The sequence below is a fragment of the Epinephelus lanceolatus genome, chromosome 7, assembly GCF_041903045.1.
Source record: "Epinephelus lanceolatus isolate andai-2023 chromosome 7, ASM4190304v1, whole genome shotgun sequence".
Taxonomy (NCBI): domain Eukaryota; kingdom Metazoa; phylum Chordata; class Actinopteri; order Perciformes; family Serranidae; genus Epinephelus; species Epinephelus lanceolatus.
Window position 1 is genome coordinate 18,749,701 of NC_135740.1, and position 16,803 is coordinate 18,766,503.

Here is a 16,803-nt window from a genome sequence, read left to right on the forward strand (position 1 = left end):
ATGACCTGACTGAGTGATGAACAGTCAAAACAATCTGTCAAGAAACGCAGCGTGAAAGGTCGCAGCAGGAAAATGTGTTTATTATCATGACAAGATATGCTATCAGCCATGAACTTGTATAAATTGATGTGTTTGGTTTACTTTGGCAGTTGCTTCACATAGCTGTACATTGGAGCAACGTGTGCTTTTAATTATATTTGACAGACGGCAAACAATTGCTAATGGGATTATATATTTCTTCAAACTATTAATGTTGCTGACAGGATGACAGGCCCACCGTATATGGTGTCTCAGCATATCCATATGGAACACATTGACACCTGGCACACAACATTTTCATCACTGGGAAACATCGAGCAGCTCCCGGAGCATCATGGGTGAGAGTCACCCACAGTATAGCCCCCTTCCTACCTCTCATCAATCTGAAGTGTCCAAACAGCAGAGAAGTCGGTGGCTGTTTTGGCCAGCAGCCACGTGTAACCCCGCACACATTAAGTTATGACTCCGCGGCACCTCCTTAGGCAGTTATGAGAGAGCCACTTAGGATGACAAGTGATATGTAAGAGATCCAAAGTCTTGCCAAGTAATGTGGCGCACATTAGCCTCAAACTCACCCTGGAAATAGACCGTGTCAGGACTGCTGAGCTCAGAGCTCACCAGCGTACTTGAATGGTATCATTTTGAATGATCTGTGAATTGTTTTGCTTGACTTCAAAGAGCTTTTAGCTCGACTCCGTGTGGGTGTGATGTCCCTCTCTGCCCTCCGGGTGTGAGACGCTCTTGCCACTCTGTGTGATAGACACATCAGCCCGTCCTATTATACAGGAGCATTTAAAATAGCCAAAATCTTCCCTTTTTAGTAAATACATCTTTCCTCCCATATTACACCTCTAACATTTTGATGTCTTGTCTCTCAGGGCATGCCAGTCAGCACTGACATTTGAAAAAGATTTTACAATTTGCATCCTGTCTGTCAGTGTGCGATCTCTCACCTGATTGTGAGGGAAGCATCCATCATTGAGACTCAGCTACAGTAGCAATTTGTCTCAGCTCACTGTGCACATCTCTCAGAAAGAAACATCATGTCATCACACATCAAACTGCACGCTGGGTTCTTTTATATTTCCCTATGATGTTCCTCTGAGACATTTTCACTCCATATTGTGTTTACTGTTTGTCCATGGACTAGTTCAAATTGAAGTGTATCGACATGTAGATAATGGAGGGGGGGCGCAGATGGCATGTCAGTTCAGTTCATTTCAATTCAGTTCAGCTTTATGCATTATTTTCACGAATCCAAGTGCAATAAAGTCCATAGTGAATAAAAATATTTCAGTGCAGAGGAATAAATATTGCACAGTACTGAACTGATAAAACAGCAAAATGATACCTGGATAACAATAGTTTCAGAGTTTATTAAAAACATATGTACAGGATAATAAATAGTGAAAAGCAGTGGATGGGTTTTTCAGTCTATGCAGTGTCAGTGAGCGGTCACACAGTAAATGTGCATGCTGTGTATGTATGGGGATGGGAGCAGAGTGTTTAGAAATCTGACAGCTTGGGTGAAAAGCTGTTGCAGAACCTTGTGGAACGAGTTGTGATGCTTTTAAACCTTTTACCTGATGGCAGGGGGGAGAACAGACTATGTGAGGCGTGAGAGGGGGCTTTAACAATTGCAGAGGCTCTGCATGTGCACCACATCTCGAATCTGTCTTGGATGGTAGGATGAGAAACCCCGATGATCCTAAATACCCTCAATATTTAGAACATGTGCATTTATCATCCATCCATCCATTTTCAACTGCCTACTGTGGGGGCAGCAGGCTGAGCAAAGTATTCCAGACGTCCCTTTCCTGCTCCTCCTGGGGGATCCTGAAGCGTTCCCAGGCCAGACGAGATATATAATCCCCCAGCGTGTTCTAGGTCAGCCCCAAGGCCTCCCACAAGTTGGTTGTGCCCCGAACACCTCTAAGGGGAGGCGTCCAGGAGGCCTCTTGATCGGATGCCCGAACCACCTCAACTGACCCCTTCCAAGGCAAAGGAGCAGTGGCTCTGCTCCAAGCTCCCTGCGGATGTCCAAACTCCTTACCCTATCTCTAAGGCGGAGCCCAGCCACCCCTCAGTGTCGCGTGGAGGTCGGGTGCATTTATCATCACCAATAAAAACATGAAAGTAGCAGAGGACTTTCATTATGGCAAAATTAAAGACATGTACACCATAAACTGGTGCATAAAAATTCACCAGAGTGCAGGAAGTGTTTGACACCCAAAAGGACCCCCAACCCACCATTTTACAGCCCCACATTGTTTTTGACCCACGCCCTTGCATTTACATAAACAAGTCAAACTGTACATTCAGATGCAATGATACATCTCAGCCCTTAAAACTATTTCCAGTATAAATAAATCCTACATTGTTTTAGAATAAGTGCTTGTTGTGTGTCCTGCAACCCTGTGAGTTATTTAGAGAGCTTGCTGTTTAGTAATCTCACCGCCTGGTTATAAAAACTGTCTTTGAAGCGGCAGGTCCGAGCTCTGATGCTCTGTAGGCGTTTACCTGGGGGAAGGAGTGAGAACAGACCATTTGGTGGGTACCTGGTGTCCTCTATAGTACCTAGGGCCTTCTTCTGCAGCGGGAGGTGTAAGTGCCCTGAATCTCTGGCAGTGTTGTTCTTATTATTTTTGCAGCCGTCTTTTTTACTCTCCTCCTCAGCTGTTTGTGGTCCTGTTCAGTCAGGTTGCCAAAATACACCAGTATGCTACCAACAGGGATACTCTCTGTGCAAGTTCAATAGAAATAAACCAAATTTTTTTGGACATTGCATGTTTCTTAAGGCAAAGCAGAAAGTATAATGTAAAGACTATTATGTTAAAATCACAATCCATTGCCATCCAAATTTGTCCATATGAGATTCATGCAGAGGTTACGTGACCTGCCACCTCTACGGTTGAGGTTTGGTTAAGTATAAGCAACTAAGACTACTTAGTAATAGTTATGTAAAGATTGTAATCATGGCTAAAGGAAAACATAATTATAACTGGTCGGGAACAGGATGAAAACAGCAGTTCTAGGCACACCTTGTCCGACCAACCATCCACCCTGATCTCCTTTGAAAGAAGTTTTGTGGTGCCATAATAACATTACACTACTTTCACCTTTGCCGTTCAGAGTAAAGGCCCAGACACACCAAACTGACATCAAAGAACTAGTGGCGACTACTGTTGCACTACATCATGTTGCCTGTGACTTGCCAAAAAGTTGCACTTGAACACACCACAAAGACTACAGCTAGCATCCAACTAGCACGTACGTTCTGCACCTGAGTGAAAGGCAATAACTCTCCATACCAGCAGATGGCAGTAGTCTGTAATTGTCATTTGAAAAAGGAGAACAGGGAAATCAACAGGACAGATTCAAGACGCTAGTTAGCCAGTTAGCACATTAACAACGCAATCCGATGTTGAAAGAGGAAAGGATATTTACTGTGCGCCAGTGAACAATGACACAATTAAAAAATTAACATTTAATAAAGAATTAGATGAAAAAGAATAATCTTACCTGATATAACAAGTTTGTTTTAATCGCACACCCTCTTGACTTTAGTGGTTGGTCAGCTTTCCTCACTTCTGTTTCTCTCCTTGTGCACTAAGCTAAACTGCCAGTCAGAATGATATAACTCACAACGTGCTCCACCATCTTTGATGCCCATTCAACATACTGAATTGGCTGAAAAAAGCTGTCAAGGGCCATCTAGTGTCAACAGTGCGGGACACACCTCAAAACCTAGGGCAAAAGACACTCTCTGATGGTTCGACATTGACCAACAGCTGACTATGGGTCCGTCCCAAGTCTCTTAAATTACTGCTAGTTATCTTACCTAGCCGACTTTGCTAGCTGTTTAGCCCCTCCCACCTAGGAAAAAATGCGAGGAGCTAGCGCTAGGAGCGATGAGTGAGCATTGTCAGTTTAAGAGACATGAGACGTCCTTTCCACTGAAGTGTCACGTGAAGCGACGTCCATTCCTGATGACAGTGGCGCCGCTGGATCTGCTCCGTAAAGCAGCCAGCGTCTGGCGTTACTATGGGTACATCCCAAGCCCCCACCCCCCGCCGTTATGTCTGGTCACATACTTTTGCATGTATTACCATTGTTATTGAGTCATTTGTCGAAGTTTGTGCAATTACAGAACGGTTTGTAGCCCTGCTATTCCACTGTCACTGTGATGAGCACTATCATTCAATTAACTCACCATCATTCAACATAGTCAGCGATTCATTGCAAAGAATGCATGTAACGGGTACTTACTCTTGTACTGTTTCTCCGCCATCTCGTTCAAATGAGCCAGATGTAGAGGGCGGGTATTTATACGTCATGGCGTTCAGCTGAAAAACTCTTCCGGATAGGAAGCTCTTGACCATCCTAGCTCGTAGCTGCTTAAAGCTTGCTGCTAGCTCCTAGCGCTAGCTCCTCGCTGCACAAATAAGAGACTTGGGACGGCCTAGAAGATGGCGGACCTTGAACGACTTCCGGTTCAAGCAAGGAGCTTGAACCGGAAGAGACTTGGGGACGGACCCTGTGTGTTAAGGTCCAAACAGTCTCAAGAGGCCGACGTCAGAAAAAACTTTTCTGTTGAGGACAGCCTTCTTTAAAGTGGCACTAGTTTATTTCTTGGCTGCACAACAAGCTGTTAACACAACATTAACACACTATGACCTTATAAAGTTGTTAGCAAACTGTTAAAGTTACACATCCACAAGATACAGAGCAACATTAGCATTTAGTTTTTGGATTTGTGTACCTGTCCACTCGACAAATGTAAATTTAATATTTACTCTGCTTCAATTCCTGAGGGAAATATCTTTTGCTTCAGCTGCTAAATGCTGCACTGTGTTCACCAGATAGTCACTAACTTTGCCTGTCTGTTGTTTGGCACTGGGCAGGTGGCATACAGTGAGTTTACCAGAGCTTTTATCAGTAAAAAGAGATGAGAGCCTTGAGAGCGAATCAAAACAGAAAACCACTGCAATGAGCTGAAAGAAGTTAAAAAGCTCCACGGAGCTGAAGGGAAACTGTAAAGTCAAGTGATAATTCAAATGAGTAACCCCTATCAAAGCTTTGAAGCTGTTTTCATTCAAAGTGAATTACTATTCTGATTCTGCCTCTCACATGAAGTCTGTGAGCTATTTGAATGTCACACAATAAGATACAAGCTCCCAGGCTTTACAACATGGTCTCCATTTATAGCCAGAAGGGAACATTCAGGTCTGCTGTCCACAGTGGGCACAGGAAGGACTGAAATCTTAACAGGAAGGTGTGGGAGAATGAGTGCTCATCTGTCTGTTATGCCTCGTGATTGAGCTCCGACTTAGAAGGATGATCTCTCTCCTTCACCTCCCTTCTCTGAAAGAAATATGCTGTTTTTAGTGAAAAGCTGTTCTGACAGGAATTTTCTTTCACACTTCGCCCTTGTCTGTAGCTCTTTGCAAGGACCCCCGTGTTGGCCTCTGTATGTTTCTCCAACACGGCCCACTGTTTGGCTTCACAGCATTTCGGGTTTGAGGAAGAGTAGACAAAGCTGTGTTGTGTTGCAGATGGGTGGTGATGGGACCGACGTTTGCGGTGGGTTCACATCTGAGCTGAGACAATATGTTTGGAAAACTTTGCTTCTCCTCTGGGGCGAGAGTTAAAGATCTCTGAAAGAGTAAGGAAGGAATACCCTGCTGGGAGCCAAGCTGGGAATGATTCATGGACTGCCGCCACTTCCCACCTCAGCCCTGTGACATATTTGTTTTGTGTCAGCATGGCGATGTTAGCCGCCCTAGTTCACATCCATACAAGGGTGATTTTGTGGTTTGAAATTAGCATGGTATCACTTTTAATACCTGAGCGCAGTGAGAAACAGATGGTTGATGGTTATGTTGGTTGTGATCCCTGGCAGAGACGAACAAAGATTGAAATGTGAATCGATATGCTCTTAGAATGAAAGAACGTTAGGGTCCTGACTCACCAAGCTGATAGTGGGCTTTCGATGAGAATCTGTTGCCCTTTCTTTGGTTTAGTTGGCCCTTTGTTAGCACAACTCCGGCTTCCTCCCACAGTCCAAAGACATGCAGGTTAATTGGTGACTCTAAAATTGTCCAGAGGTATGAATGTGAGCATGAATGGTTGTTTGTCTCTATGTGTCAGCCCTGTGATAGTCTGACCTGTCCAAGGTGTACCCTGCCTCTCGCCCAGTGTCAGCTGGGATAAACTCCAGCCTCCCCGCGACCCCCAAGAGGATAAGTGGTTTTGAAAATGGATGGATGGATGGCCCTTTGTTGGCCCTTGTTGGCTATTTTTTTGGCTGATTCAACAAAGTGTTGTCTCACCCTGTCACCCCAGGTCCAACCACCAGACCTGGGTGCACAGAGCCTTTACCATTCCTCCATGTCTCCTCCTCCCTCTGGAACTCTCTCCCCCAAAACCTCACACATTCCCCCTCACTCACCTCTTTCGAAACTGGGCTCAAAATCCACCTAATTAAATCTGTGATCGTTGTTTCTACATTGCTTTAACCGTTTCTGTTACCGTCTTTATTACCATGTAAAGTGCCTTTTAGTACCTTTCACAGTGCTATACAAATACATTTTTTTATCATTAATATATTGATATTGTAGCCTTGAGCCGCTAGCTTCAAGCAGAGATATGGATTTATCAGACGTCTCACAGCTGCGGCCACAAAAGGCTTTACACAACTTTTCTGCACATATGCAGTATTATTCCCTGACGCATGTAAACAGGCTTTAGTTATGTAAAATCTGTGAATCTGCCTAAAAGCACTCCCAATGGTCACTCATTAACATGTTGTACATCGTGTTTGTTTAATGCCTAAGAAAAAACAAAATGTGGTCAGTGTGAGGTTGCCAAGCAACCAGCAGATACGACAGGAAGTGACTGCTTAAGGCCAAGGAATAGCGCAGCACATACAGTATCCTCCTGTAAAATAAGCAACACTATAACGGTAGGTTAACAGCATATATCTGCAATCTGCAGTAACCTCTGAATCATGGGATCACACTGTTATACTTTTTAGGTTATTTTCCAACAGAAAACTTTTTCCCCTGGAGTCTGTTTTCATTGTGTTGTGAGCTTCTTGAGGCGCTTTTTCAAAATGCTGCAAAGGTGTCGTTAGGTTGATGTTTCTGTGAGTCGTGAAATTGTTGGTTTCATGTGTCTTCAGGTTTGTTAAAGGTTTTCTAAATGCTGTTGGTGAAGTTGGTGAAGATGTTTTTCGATTGTGTTGTGCATATATTTGGAGTGCGTCGAGCTCTTAGAGTCCTCGTATAAAAAGGGAAATTTAACATAAAAAACTTCTTCTTGCATTCCCTTTCTTCATTTAAATTAATTCTTTCTCCTTTAGAGTAGATGTTATTAAAAAGAAAAATCATTATAACAGAATACAATGCAGCCTTGATTACTGCCATGCTACAGTGTAATAAATGGTTGGCTACACAATTTTTATTGAATTCACTGAAAGCAAAATTTCTTCTTTTATTTTGGAGAGTGCTTAAGTAAAGTCAGTCATGGACATATCTAACTGAAGTAGACATACACAAGACAGGTTAAGGGGAAGGTCAAATAAAACAGCCATTCTTGATCTCTTAAAAGTATCTAATAACTTTCACTTTGCTGTATTCAAGACCGACCTCTCAAAGTTAAGAGTGTCGTTGAGTCTCTGTCTGTTTGCAGCACTGTAAAGAGCCCAGCCTGATCAGTCTTCTTCCACTGGGATCAGCCTTCACTGTAAACACGATTAACAAAATATTTACATGAGAACAACCTTGCGCTATTGTGCTCCTTGGGCAGCAGGATGTGTTGGAGGAATGAGGTCTGTGTACAAGAATCGCAGCTGTCCCGAGCGCTGGGTTTTGATTGGCAGCAGGTCTCGACTGACCGTTGTGAAAGCTTTTTTTTCTTTCTATCTTTCTTTTGGGAACTTTTAATGCATTTTTTTTAACTTTTAACAAAATCAAACATTCCCTAAAAAAAAAATAAATTAATTAAAAAAATGTAAAAAATATAAATATATATATATATATATAAAATAAATAAAATAAAAAATAAAAAAATTGAAAAATTAAAAAAACAAAAAAACAAAAATAAAGATAAAGATAATAAAAAATAAAATAAAATAAAATGAAATATACGGATGATAAATAAATGAAAAAAAATAGATAGAAAGAAAGAAAGAAAGAAAGAAAGAAACAGATACTTACAAAGGGGGCATTTGCAGCAGAGCAGGGTCAGTTATAGATGACCGTAACAATAGCACTTTCGGTGGTTTCCCATTAAAATATCACACTTTTGTTAGAAACTCATCTCTCCTAGGCACAGTATAACATATGTCCACCTTAGTGGACACCGTAGTGTTAATTTTCTGTTGCAGATTTGCAGTAATTTGTTCCATTGTGGGAACCCGTTTCAGTCTCTGCAACCACAGAGTTATAGTTGGTGGTTTTGTATCCTTCCTGTTCACAGTTATCATTTCCTTGGCAATCAATAAAAGTATCGTCAAATCACTTTTGCTGTCACTGTTGCTGAAATCTGTGTCTAGCCTTCTTTTTTGTTTATTAAACATGCTAGGAGATGTGTGAGTCAGTGACATAAAAGTGTCTGTGTAAGAGCGTATTACATTTAAAATATGAAAATATGCAATATAGACGTTCAGGTGTTTAAGTTAATTTGTCCTTTTGCTCTGCTGGGAAAGGGCCACCATACAGTGCATTAAATACTGCACTCATATCACATCATTTTTAAACAGACACTGAGTCTGATGTGAGAAATGGTTGTCATTTGCTTTCATAAATGCAAAGAAAGTCTCTCAACCCTCATGCGCGCTCTGTGCTATCACTCTGTGTGTGTTTTCATCTCTAATGATATCCAGGTGGGGCATAAGTCACGGTGACACTTTTACACATGATAGACTGTAGGTGTGGAGTCTGACTAAGCGCTAATAGCACCCAGAGGGGACTCTGGGATGGTAATGACATTCTAGGACGGCCATATTAACCAAGTAGCTGAAGTAAATGCATTGGTAATGAATCAAGGGTGAATGGTCTTTGTGGCTATTTCAGAGATGGAAGCAGAGAGCTCCGAGCAGCAATGACCGTGATTTCTCTGTCTGGGTGTTTCTCAGCATTAGGGACCGAGTGCTTTGCCTGCAGATTGCCTTACAGCTTGTAAATGTAATGAACAACGTGCTGTCTGAGCTGCTGTCGTGTCAGATTTCAGATTCCAGATGTGTTTGGGAGATTTGACAGCCTACCAGCAGCTCTGTCAAAACCACTAGGTCCTGACTGACCTGTGTAACATGAATCTAATGCAGTTGCTGTGTTCGCTCCCTCAGGTCTGGTGATTGGCTTTTCTATGACTCCACCCATCCTTGACAGTGCCAAAGACGACCTAGTGATCCCAGTCCACGAAACACTCACTATTACATGCAGGTATGTGTTTGTGCTCCTATGTAGTTTGGGAGTGTGTACGTGCACTTGTGCATGACTTGCTGTTTATTGTTTCAGGCTTCTTATTTCATAATAATGACCCATGAATGCCAGAAGAGATTCATAGAGTGCAATATACTGCTGTGGTGGAGTGTAACTACATTCACTCAAGAATTGTGCCTAGTTATCACATGTGTATCAATAACTCCCCCGTGTTACAATGAATTCTTGAAGAAATCTTTGTTTTTCTCACATGCCTCCACAGTGAAGAAAGAATCCAAAAATGAGAAATTTCTTGATGAGTTGAAGTCATTGGGGTCCACATTTAAAGCAGGAAGACTATGTCTTAACATCAGTTTACAAACTCTCACACAACTTGTGCAGTATAATCCGAGTCTCATTTTAGGCTAGTTTACATTACACGATTTTCAGTTTCTGTCAGAGGGAGTCTCGCCAACTGCGTTACGACCTGTGTGGGCACACCACAAGATTTCTCCACCGAGCCCTTGCTGACAGAGCCCCAGATAACGCGGTGACGTCACCAAACTACGTTTTTTAACTTGGAGACGACACATCGTAAAGGCATGGATATTCTTTCCAGTGTTGTTGAATCAGCTTTGCCTCCAGGGCCTGGGTCCAAACACAGCGTGCTCCTCATGATCCTGTGGACGCCGCCATTGTTGTTGTTGCTTGCCAGCTTGTCAGTGTTGTCAGATCTTGGGAGAGAAACAAGCAACCAGGGTGATGCTCTTTGTCAGTCGTGTCAGACTTCTCCAGTTTTCTAGCATGCCAGATATCCAGTCCCAGTCACAGACGAGGGGGTGACTTGCCTATAGGCTTGTTTACACATGAGGACTTGTCGTGGCAGACTACCTGCCGACTCACCTCCGACCCAAGGTGGCTCTCAAGATCCTCTGTGATGTCAGAATCGTGGTGAAAATCATAGGTTTTATCCAGTCGTATGCTCAGTACTTAACAAACAGACAGCCAATTACAATAAGGAATTGGACTCAAAGTTAAACTTACCAATGTTCTCTTCAAAGCCAGAGTCCAATGACAAAAACAATGATTTTACCTTGCTGATTACTGGAGCAGCTGGTCTACCACTGCCTCGATTAGTTAGTTTGTTTGTATTATTGTGTGACTTTAGTGTTTTAAAGGTAAAGTTCAGACACAAACAAGCTAACCGACTGTGGCAGTGGTAGACCAGCTGCTCCAGTAATCGTCAAGGTAAATTATTGTTTTTGTCAATGGCGTCTGGCTTTAAGAAGAGCAACAATAATTTCACTTTGACTTAAATTACAGTATAAAATAGAACAAGGATGTATTGCAGACCAGACAGTTAATCAAGAAAATAATCAGCAGATTAATCAATAATTAAATTAATCCTTAGTTGCACCCCGATATGAAACTTTGCAGACTATAACAATAAAATGTTGCTTTATGTTTTACTAATAAAATCTCATTCATTCATTTTTCATAACCACTTATCTTGTTGGGGGTTGCGCGGGGGGGCTGGAGCCTATCCTGGTTGTCATTGGGCGAGAGGCAGGGTACACCCTGGACAGGTCGCCAGACTATCACAGGGCTGACACATGGAGACAGACAACCATTCACGCTCACATTCACACCTATGACCAATTTAGAGTCACCAATTAACCTATTCTGCATGTCTTTGGACTGTGGGAGGAAGCCGGAGTACCCGGAGAAAACCCATGCTGACACGGTTCTTTTGCTTAAATAACATTTTTAATGCAGGACTTGTACTTGTGAGAGTATTTCCCAGGGTGTTGTTGCTATTTCACTTAAGTAAAGGATCTAAATAGTTCCTCCACCACTCATACATTGTTACTATAAAACAATTTGAGCTTCCATAGCTTTTTGTATGCTTTGTGTTTTTGATGGAAACCATTATATTTTATTTTTGAAGACCCAAAATTTCTCAGAGGGCTTTAAAATCTGTAAGACAGCCAACATCCAATATCCTTAGACCTTTATTTCGCATGTGAAACATCTCAGCTAAAAAAAATACACAAAAAATGAGACCACATTTTCTAATACATCTAAATCCATAGGAAAAATAGGCCGTGTCCTATAAGACACACAGAGATGTTTTTATTCTTAAAGCACAGCCAACACTGATTTAAACTGAGTCCATGTGAGATATGAATTCACCCACAATAACCGTCCTTTATCCTTATGAGATCTCTGCAGCTCTGCCTGCTGCCAAGCTGTCACTCCATTAACCGTTTTGTTTCTGCGGTACAAAAAAAACAGCTGTCTTTGGAAGGCTGATGATACCTTTGGATTTCTTCCAGTGCAGGTCTTAAATACTTGTTTGCATGTAAACCTCACATGGCCAGCACCACTGACAGTCTCCGGGGAGAGGAAGTCAGTTTCATTTGGGTCAATTTAGTCTTTACAATGTGCAATTTTCTAAAATTGAGATAGGTTGACGCTGTTCACAAGGGTCGGAAAATAACCTGCAGAACGTTTTTACTGCCTTCTGTGATTTTTTGGGGCCGTTATTTCCAGTCATCACATTTTGGCACTGTCTGCAAATGTGGACATTTTGTAGTTGGTGGAGGCAGGTGGTGAGAGCATAGCTATCAGCTTTCAGACAGCCATTATGACTCCACTCAATCTCACTCATAAAGCCTCCGGGTTAACATGTCCAACCATAACTGAGTTTATGTGACAAATTACAAAGCAAACAGGGATGTGTGGATGCACAGAGTACAACACACACACACACACACACACACATACACACACACACAAACATAGTATTCGCTCACTTGCACACAAGCACTTCTCAGATATAACAGTTATTTACACGACTGATAGAATGTGAATAATACAGATACCTAAAAATGTTTAATTTTGAAAATACTTAAAATCATTTAAATGATTCTGTTCATATTTTTAAGTATGCCTTAAAGAGGACCTATTATGCTCATGTTCAGGTTCTTTTTTCTCATACTGTCTGTGCTGGAACTAGGGATGCACAATGATATCAGTACATTATCGATATTGGCTGATATTGGCTTCAAAGTGAACCGACCAGAGTTGGCCAACATGTGTTTTCTTATTTTGGACAATGAATGAATATTACATAGGAAAGCATTGTATTTCATGTCTCCATCTGCTGGTGGGCCATCATAATAAAAGTATGCCTATATAATATGATGCTAATTCCACTACAGAAGAGACTTGATGATCACTTAAAATGGGGAAAACAGTGGATATATCGATATCAGTATCGGTTTTCGATCAAATAAATTGTTATATTATCGGCATATTGAATATTGGCGAAAATCCAATATCGTGCATCCCTAACTGGATTCACCCTCTGTCTGAAAAGCTCCATTTTTAGTCCTGTCTCTTTATGCCCGCCCCCTGGTCATCCCCTCAATCAGCTTTTCTGGTTGTCCATAGCCAATTTTCCACCGCAGGAACTTTTATCATTTACCTGGGATTTTGAAAAACCTCGGCATGTTTCCACCAAAATTACCCAGGGAAAAAACTTTCCCTCAACCCCAAACTTTCCCTGAAAAAAGAGGCTGTGTGCTGAAGAACGCTGATTGGTGGAACACACACTTGCAGCGTTCTGCACTTCCATGCCAGCGTGGCTGCAATCTTTATTTAATTTCTACAAGCTTCACTTTGTTTGTGTTTTGATTAGGGTTTGGAGATGAAACCTGGTATTAAATTAGCACCGGGGCTAAATTATCAAAGACCGTAGTATTGATAAGCGCTAACGGTGTTGGTTGGGGTTATCCGGCGTTATCTCTGCTTCTCTTGTCATTGCTGCCGGGGGATGACTTCAAAGGGGAATAGCAGCTTTTTAACCATGAAAAAAAACACGGTTGTATAAAGAGAACTGAAACCAGCATTGGAGGTGGGGCCCCGTTCATTCCTATGAACGTTGCCGATTGGCACATGAAGCCAAAAAAGTTCAACTTCCTGGGTATAAAATTACCTGCATCTTCCACATCATTGGGTCCATAGAGAAAGCGCACTAGAGACTTCCACCAGCTGAGCTGGCTGCTTCCGGTTTAGTGCTCTGCTAACTTGAATGCAGATAGAATGATTTCATTGTGAGCTCTTCCAGACTTTAAAAATCAGACCAAATGAATTAAATCCTGACAGTAAAACAAGTCATTTTGCAGGTTGTAATGCTAAAAAAAACCCATATCCACTGATTTATGTACGTCTCTTTCCCAATGTAAGTCAATGGGAAAAACACTCTTCCTAAGGCGGCTGGAAGAAACACCAATTGAAGCTTCTAAACACAACTGGGCACGTTCCAGGTGGACTATGATCTGAAATTGAGGAGAAATTAACAACATCAACAACCAAGATTACACGTTCCCTGATGTTAGCATGTAGCTACATGTACATTAGCAGTGTATTTGCAACTGGGAAATGAGTGGAGCAGAGTATAGCAACACTTTTTACCTGAAAAAAATCACCAAAAAAAGAGTCTACTCAACTGGATATGGTCCTGACGGAATATGATCCAAGATCAGGGAGAAATTTACAACATTGGCAACCTAGTTTACACATTTGCCTGATGTTAGCATGTAGCTTCAGCAACGTTTGTGGTGGTGTGCCTGGAGCAGATGACCATATAAAGAAATATGTCATACTGTAGCCAAAGTTGAAGAAGCATTGGAAATGGAGCGTTCAGAATCGTAGGATTACAGGGATTACTTCAACAGTTGTTTACCTCATTATTTGAAACTTTGGCCATGTATATAAATATATATAAATAACTTTTATATAAATAACTGTTATTGTAACACTAAATATAAAACACATTATATGGAAAAGCACAATAGATCCCTTTTAAAACAACAGTCAGCTGCTCATATGTACATTAAATTTCATATTTGACCTGTGGATGATATTTATCACCCTAAAGCTCATACCAACCTCAGATATGTCCCATGTCCTTTGACCTGATGTCTCCTCAGGGGACAGCATACTCTGGCCTGGGCCTGGCCTGATCAGACTCTGGTGAGACAGGATTTAACCGACCGTCAGGCCCAGTTGCCGACCACCCGGGCCCCCGGGCAGAGGGTCGCCTTGATCAGCGAGTGTCCAGGGCAGCCTGGGAGGCCGTACTGCAAGAGGCTGGTCCTCCACAGGGCACAGGCCACGGACACGGGCTACTATCGCTGCTATTACAAAGATGTCAAGGCCATCATTGTCGGCACCACTGCCGTCAGCATTTATGTCTTCATCAGGGGTGAGTCACACTTCCACACACACACACACACACATACCCTGTGCTGACGCAAGGAAATGAAAAACCATGTAATTTCCAACAAAATATCTCATTTCCAGCCATGAGTTTTCTTTTCTATTTAGAAATTAATTTCATAGAGTAGTGAGTATGCAGTTTATGGGGCCATTTTGGTGCCTGTACCTGCTCTCTGTTCAAAGAGAACATGTTTCTTTTCTGAACTCTGTAGCCCCTTATCTTGGCTGTGTGGACTCTTTCATCTTCAGTTTCTCTTTTTCTTGGGAGGGTCACAAACAACATGGTCATCCTACTGAAACAGATCTCCTGTTTGAATGTGACTTCAGTATCAAAGCAACTCCTGCATTATTAGAACTTGAAGTTGTTGACTTTGCCTCAGTAACATCCTGGAAGCTGGCAGGATTAATGTTTAGGGAAATTAGAGATCCAAAGTGTTTAATAAAGGTAGGAATAAGCAGCTCATTGCATTTTGTAATTAGAAAAAGGATATGTTGTTAATTTATTAATACTGAAATATAGCAGCCTCCATCCTTTAATTCACCTTCTCAAGAGACATTTCATGCATTTTTTGGAGTCAAATCTGATAAGACCTACACAGTGAAATTGGTTTTGCTACCACTGTTTTTCCTTGCTGTTACACTGTGACTCATATGATATTAGGATTCAGAGCCATCACTCCTACTTTCTTTATTTTATACCAACCTTAGGACCCTGGAGCCTGGCCTGAAGAGTAGCCTCTTTATTTTTCCTTACCTCACTTTATGCGCTGTGGGAGTAAAGTAGAAAGAGGGGTGGACAGGGAGAGTGGAGGAGACAGATGATTGTCATGTAAGGGAATCCTGCTGACCAGTCCACTCATGTGAAACGCCTGTTTATCCCCACTGACAAGGTGCCAAAACAGTTTCCACAGATCTAACCAGGGGGCTGATCAGGAACAGATGACATCGCAGCCATAAATTAGACCCAACGTGTGACGGGACGAGAAGAGACACATGTGGATTGAGTTAGACCCCCCCCCCCCGTTACTCTACCCCGTCTCTGCTGCACCATCCAAACAATAAAACATACATTACTGTACTGTGCACGGATGTACTGTATGTGTGTGTGTGTGTGTGTATACACGCACGCACACAAGCACCATTAAGTGATAAAAGCAGTTCCTGAGGGCCCCCTAGAATTTCTTTTACTGAACACAAGACAGTAACAAAATAGAAATGAAACTTCCTAAAAAAATGATAATGTTTTGTGCCATTTTGGAAACAATTACTGACAAAACAAGCTTGAGATGGGCAAAATGAACAATTTAGGTAGACTAAGTGAGTAATTTGCTGTCCCTGACCAAACAAGCACTCCCAGGATTCTGTGGTAAAATTATAAAGCACATTTTGAGGTTGTATTAGATGTGAAAAGTTAAAGAAAGACAAAAATGAAAGTTAACAGAAATGGAGATAAGCATGTTCCCTAGCTATTCTTCAGCCGTTTGCCAGAACTGCAGCTCGTGACTTAAACTGATACATTTGGATGTCGCTTTAAGAAAGTGGTACAATTATTTTCATATTGTGACAGCCACATGTTATGTCCTTACCTGCCTACATGGTGGAGATGTCAACCAGTTTGAAATGTACTGTCACTACAAATAATTATATTTAGAAAGTTCTCAAAAGAAATCATAAGGAATAGCAAATTAAAGGTCAATGGATTAATAACTGATTAGCAAAAGAATATATTTGATTAAAATAAGACTAAACCAGCACTCCAAACTACCTGCTGATTTACTGTATTAGTTCCTTTTCTCATGCAATTTAATGTCAACGTCTTATTTAAATAGAGCTCCTATTGTCTTTATTCATCATTTAATCACTGTACCAGACTTCTCACAATATTATTCCTTATTTGTGATAAATATATGTTTTTCAATAGGCTTGGGCTGTTTCACAGTATTTAGAAATCCTGATGGTATCATTTTCAGTACTGTCAAAAATACAGATGCTAATCTGTCTATTAAACTCACATGGTGAGGCTGTATTGAGGATGTATTGCATGTCGTGCTCA

At 41.6% G+C, this 16,803-nt stretch overlaps 1 protein-coding gene across 1 annotated transcript in view; it reads left to right on the forward strand.

Annotated features, from left to right (window-relative positions):
• The window catches only part of flt4 (fms related receptor tyrosine kinase 4), a 63,509-nt gene that overhangs the window by 13,308 nt on the left and 33,398 nt on the right, over positions 1–16,803 (forward strand). Inside the window, exons 2-3 of the mRNA XM_033633458.2 lie at positions 9,389–9,485; positions 14,462–14,736. Coding sequence (XP_033489349.2) covers positions 9,389–9,485; positions 14,462–14,736 — 372 coding nt within the window. The remainder of the gene's footprint in view (positions 1–9,388; positions 9,486–14,461; positions 14,737–16,803) is intronic.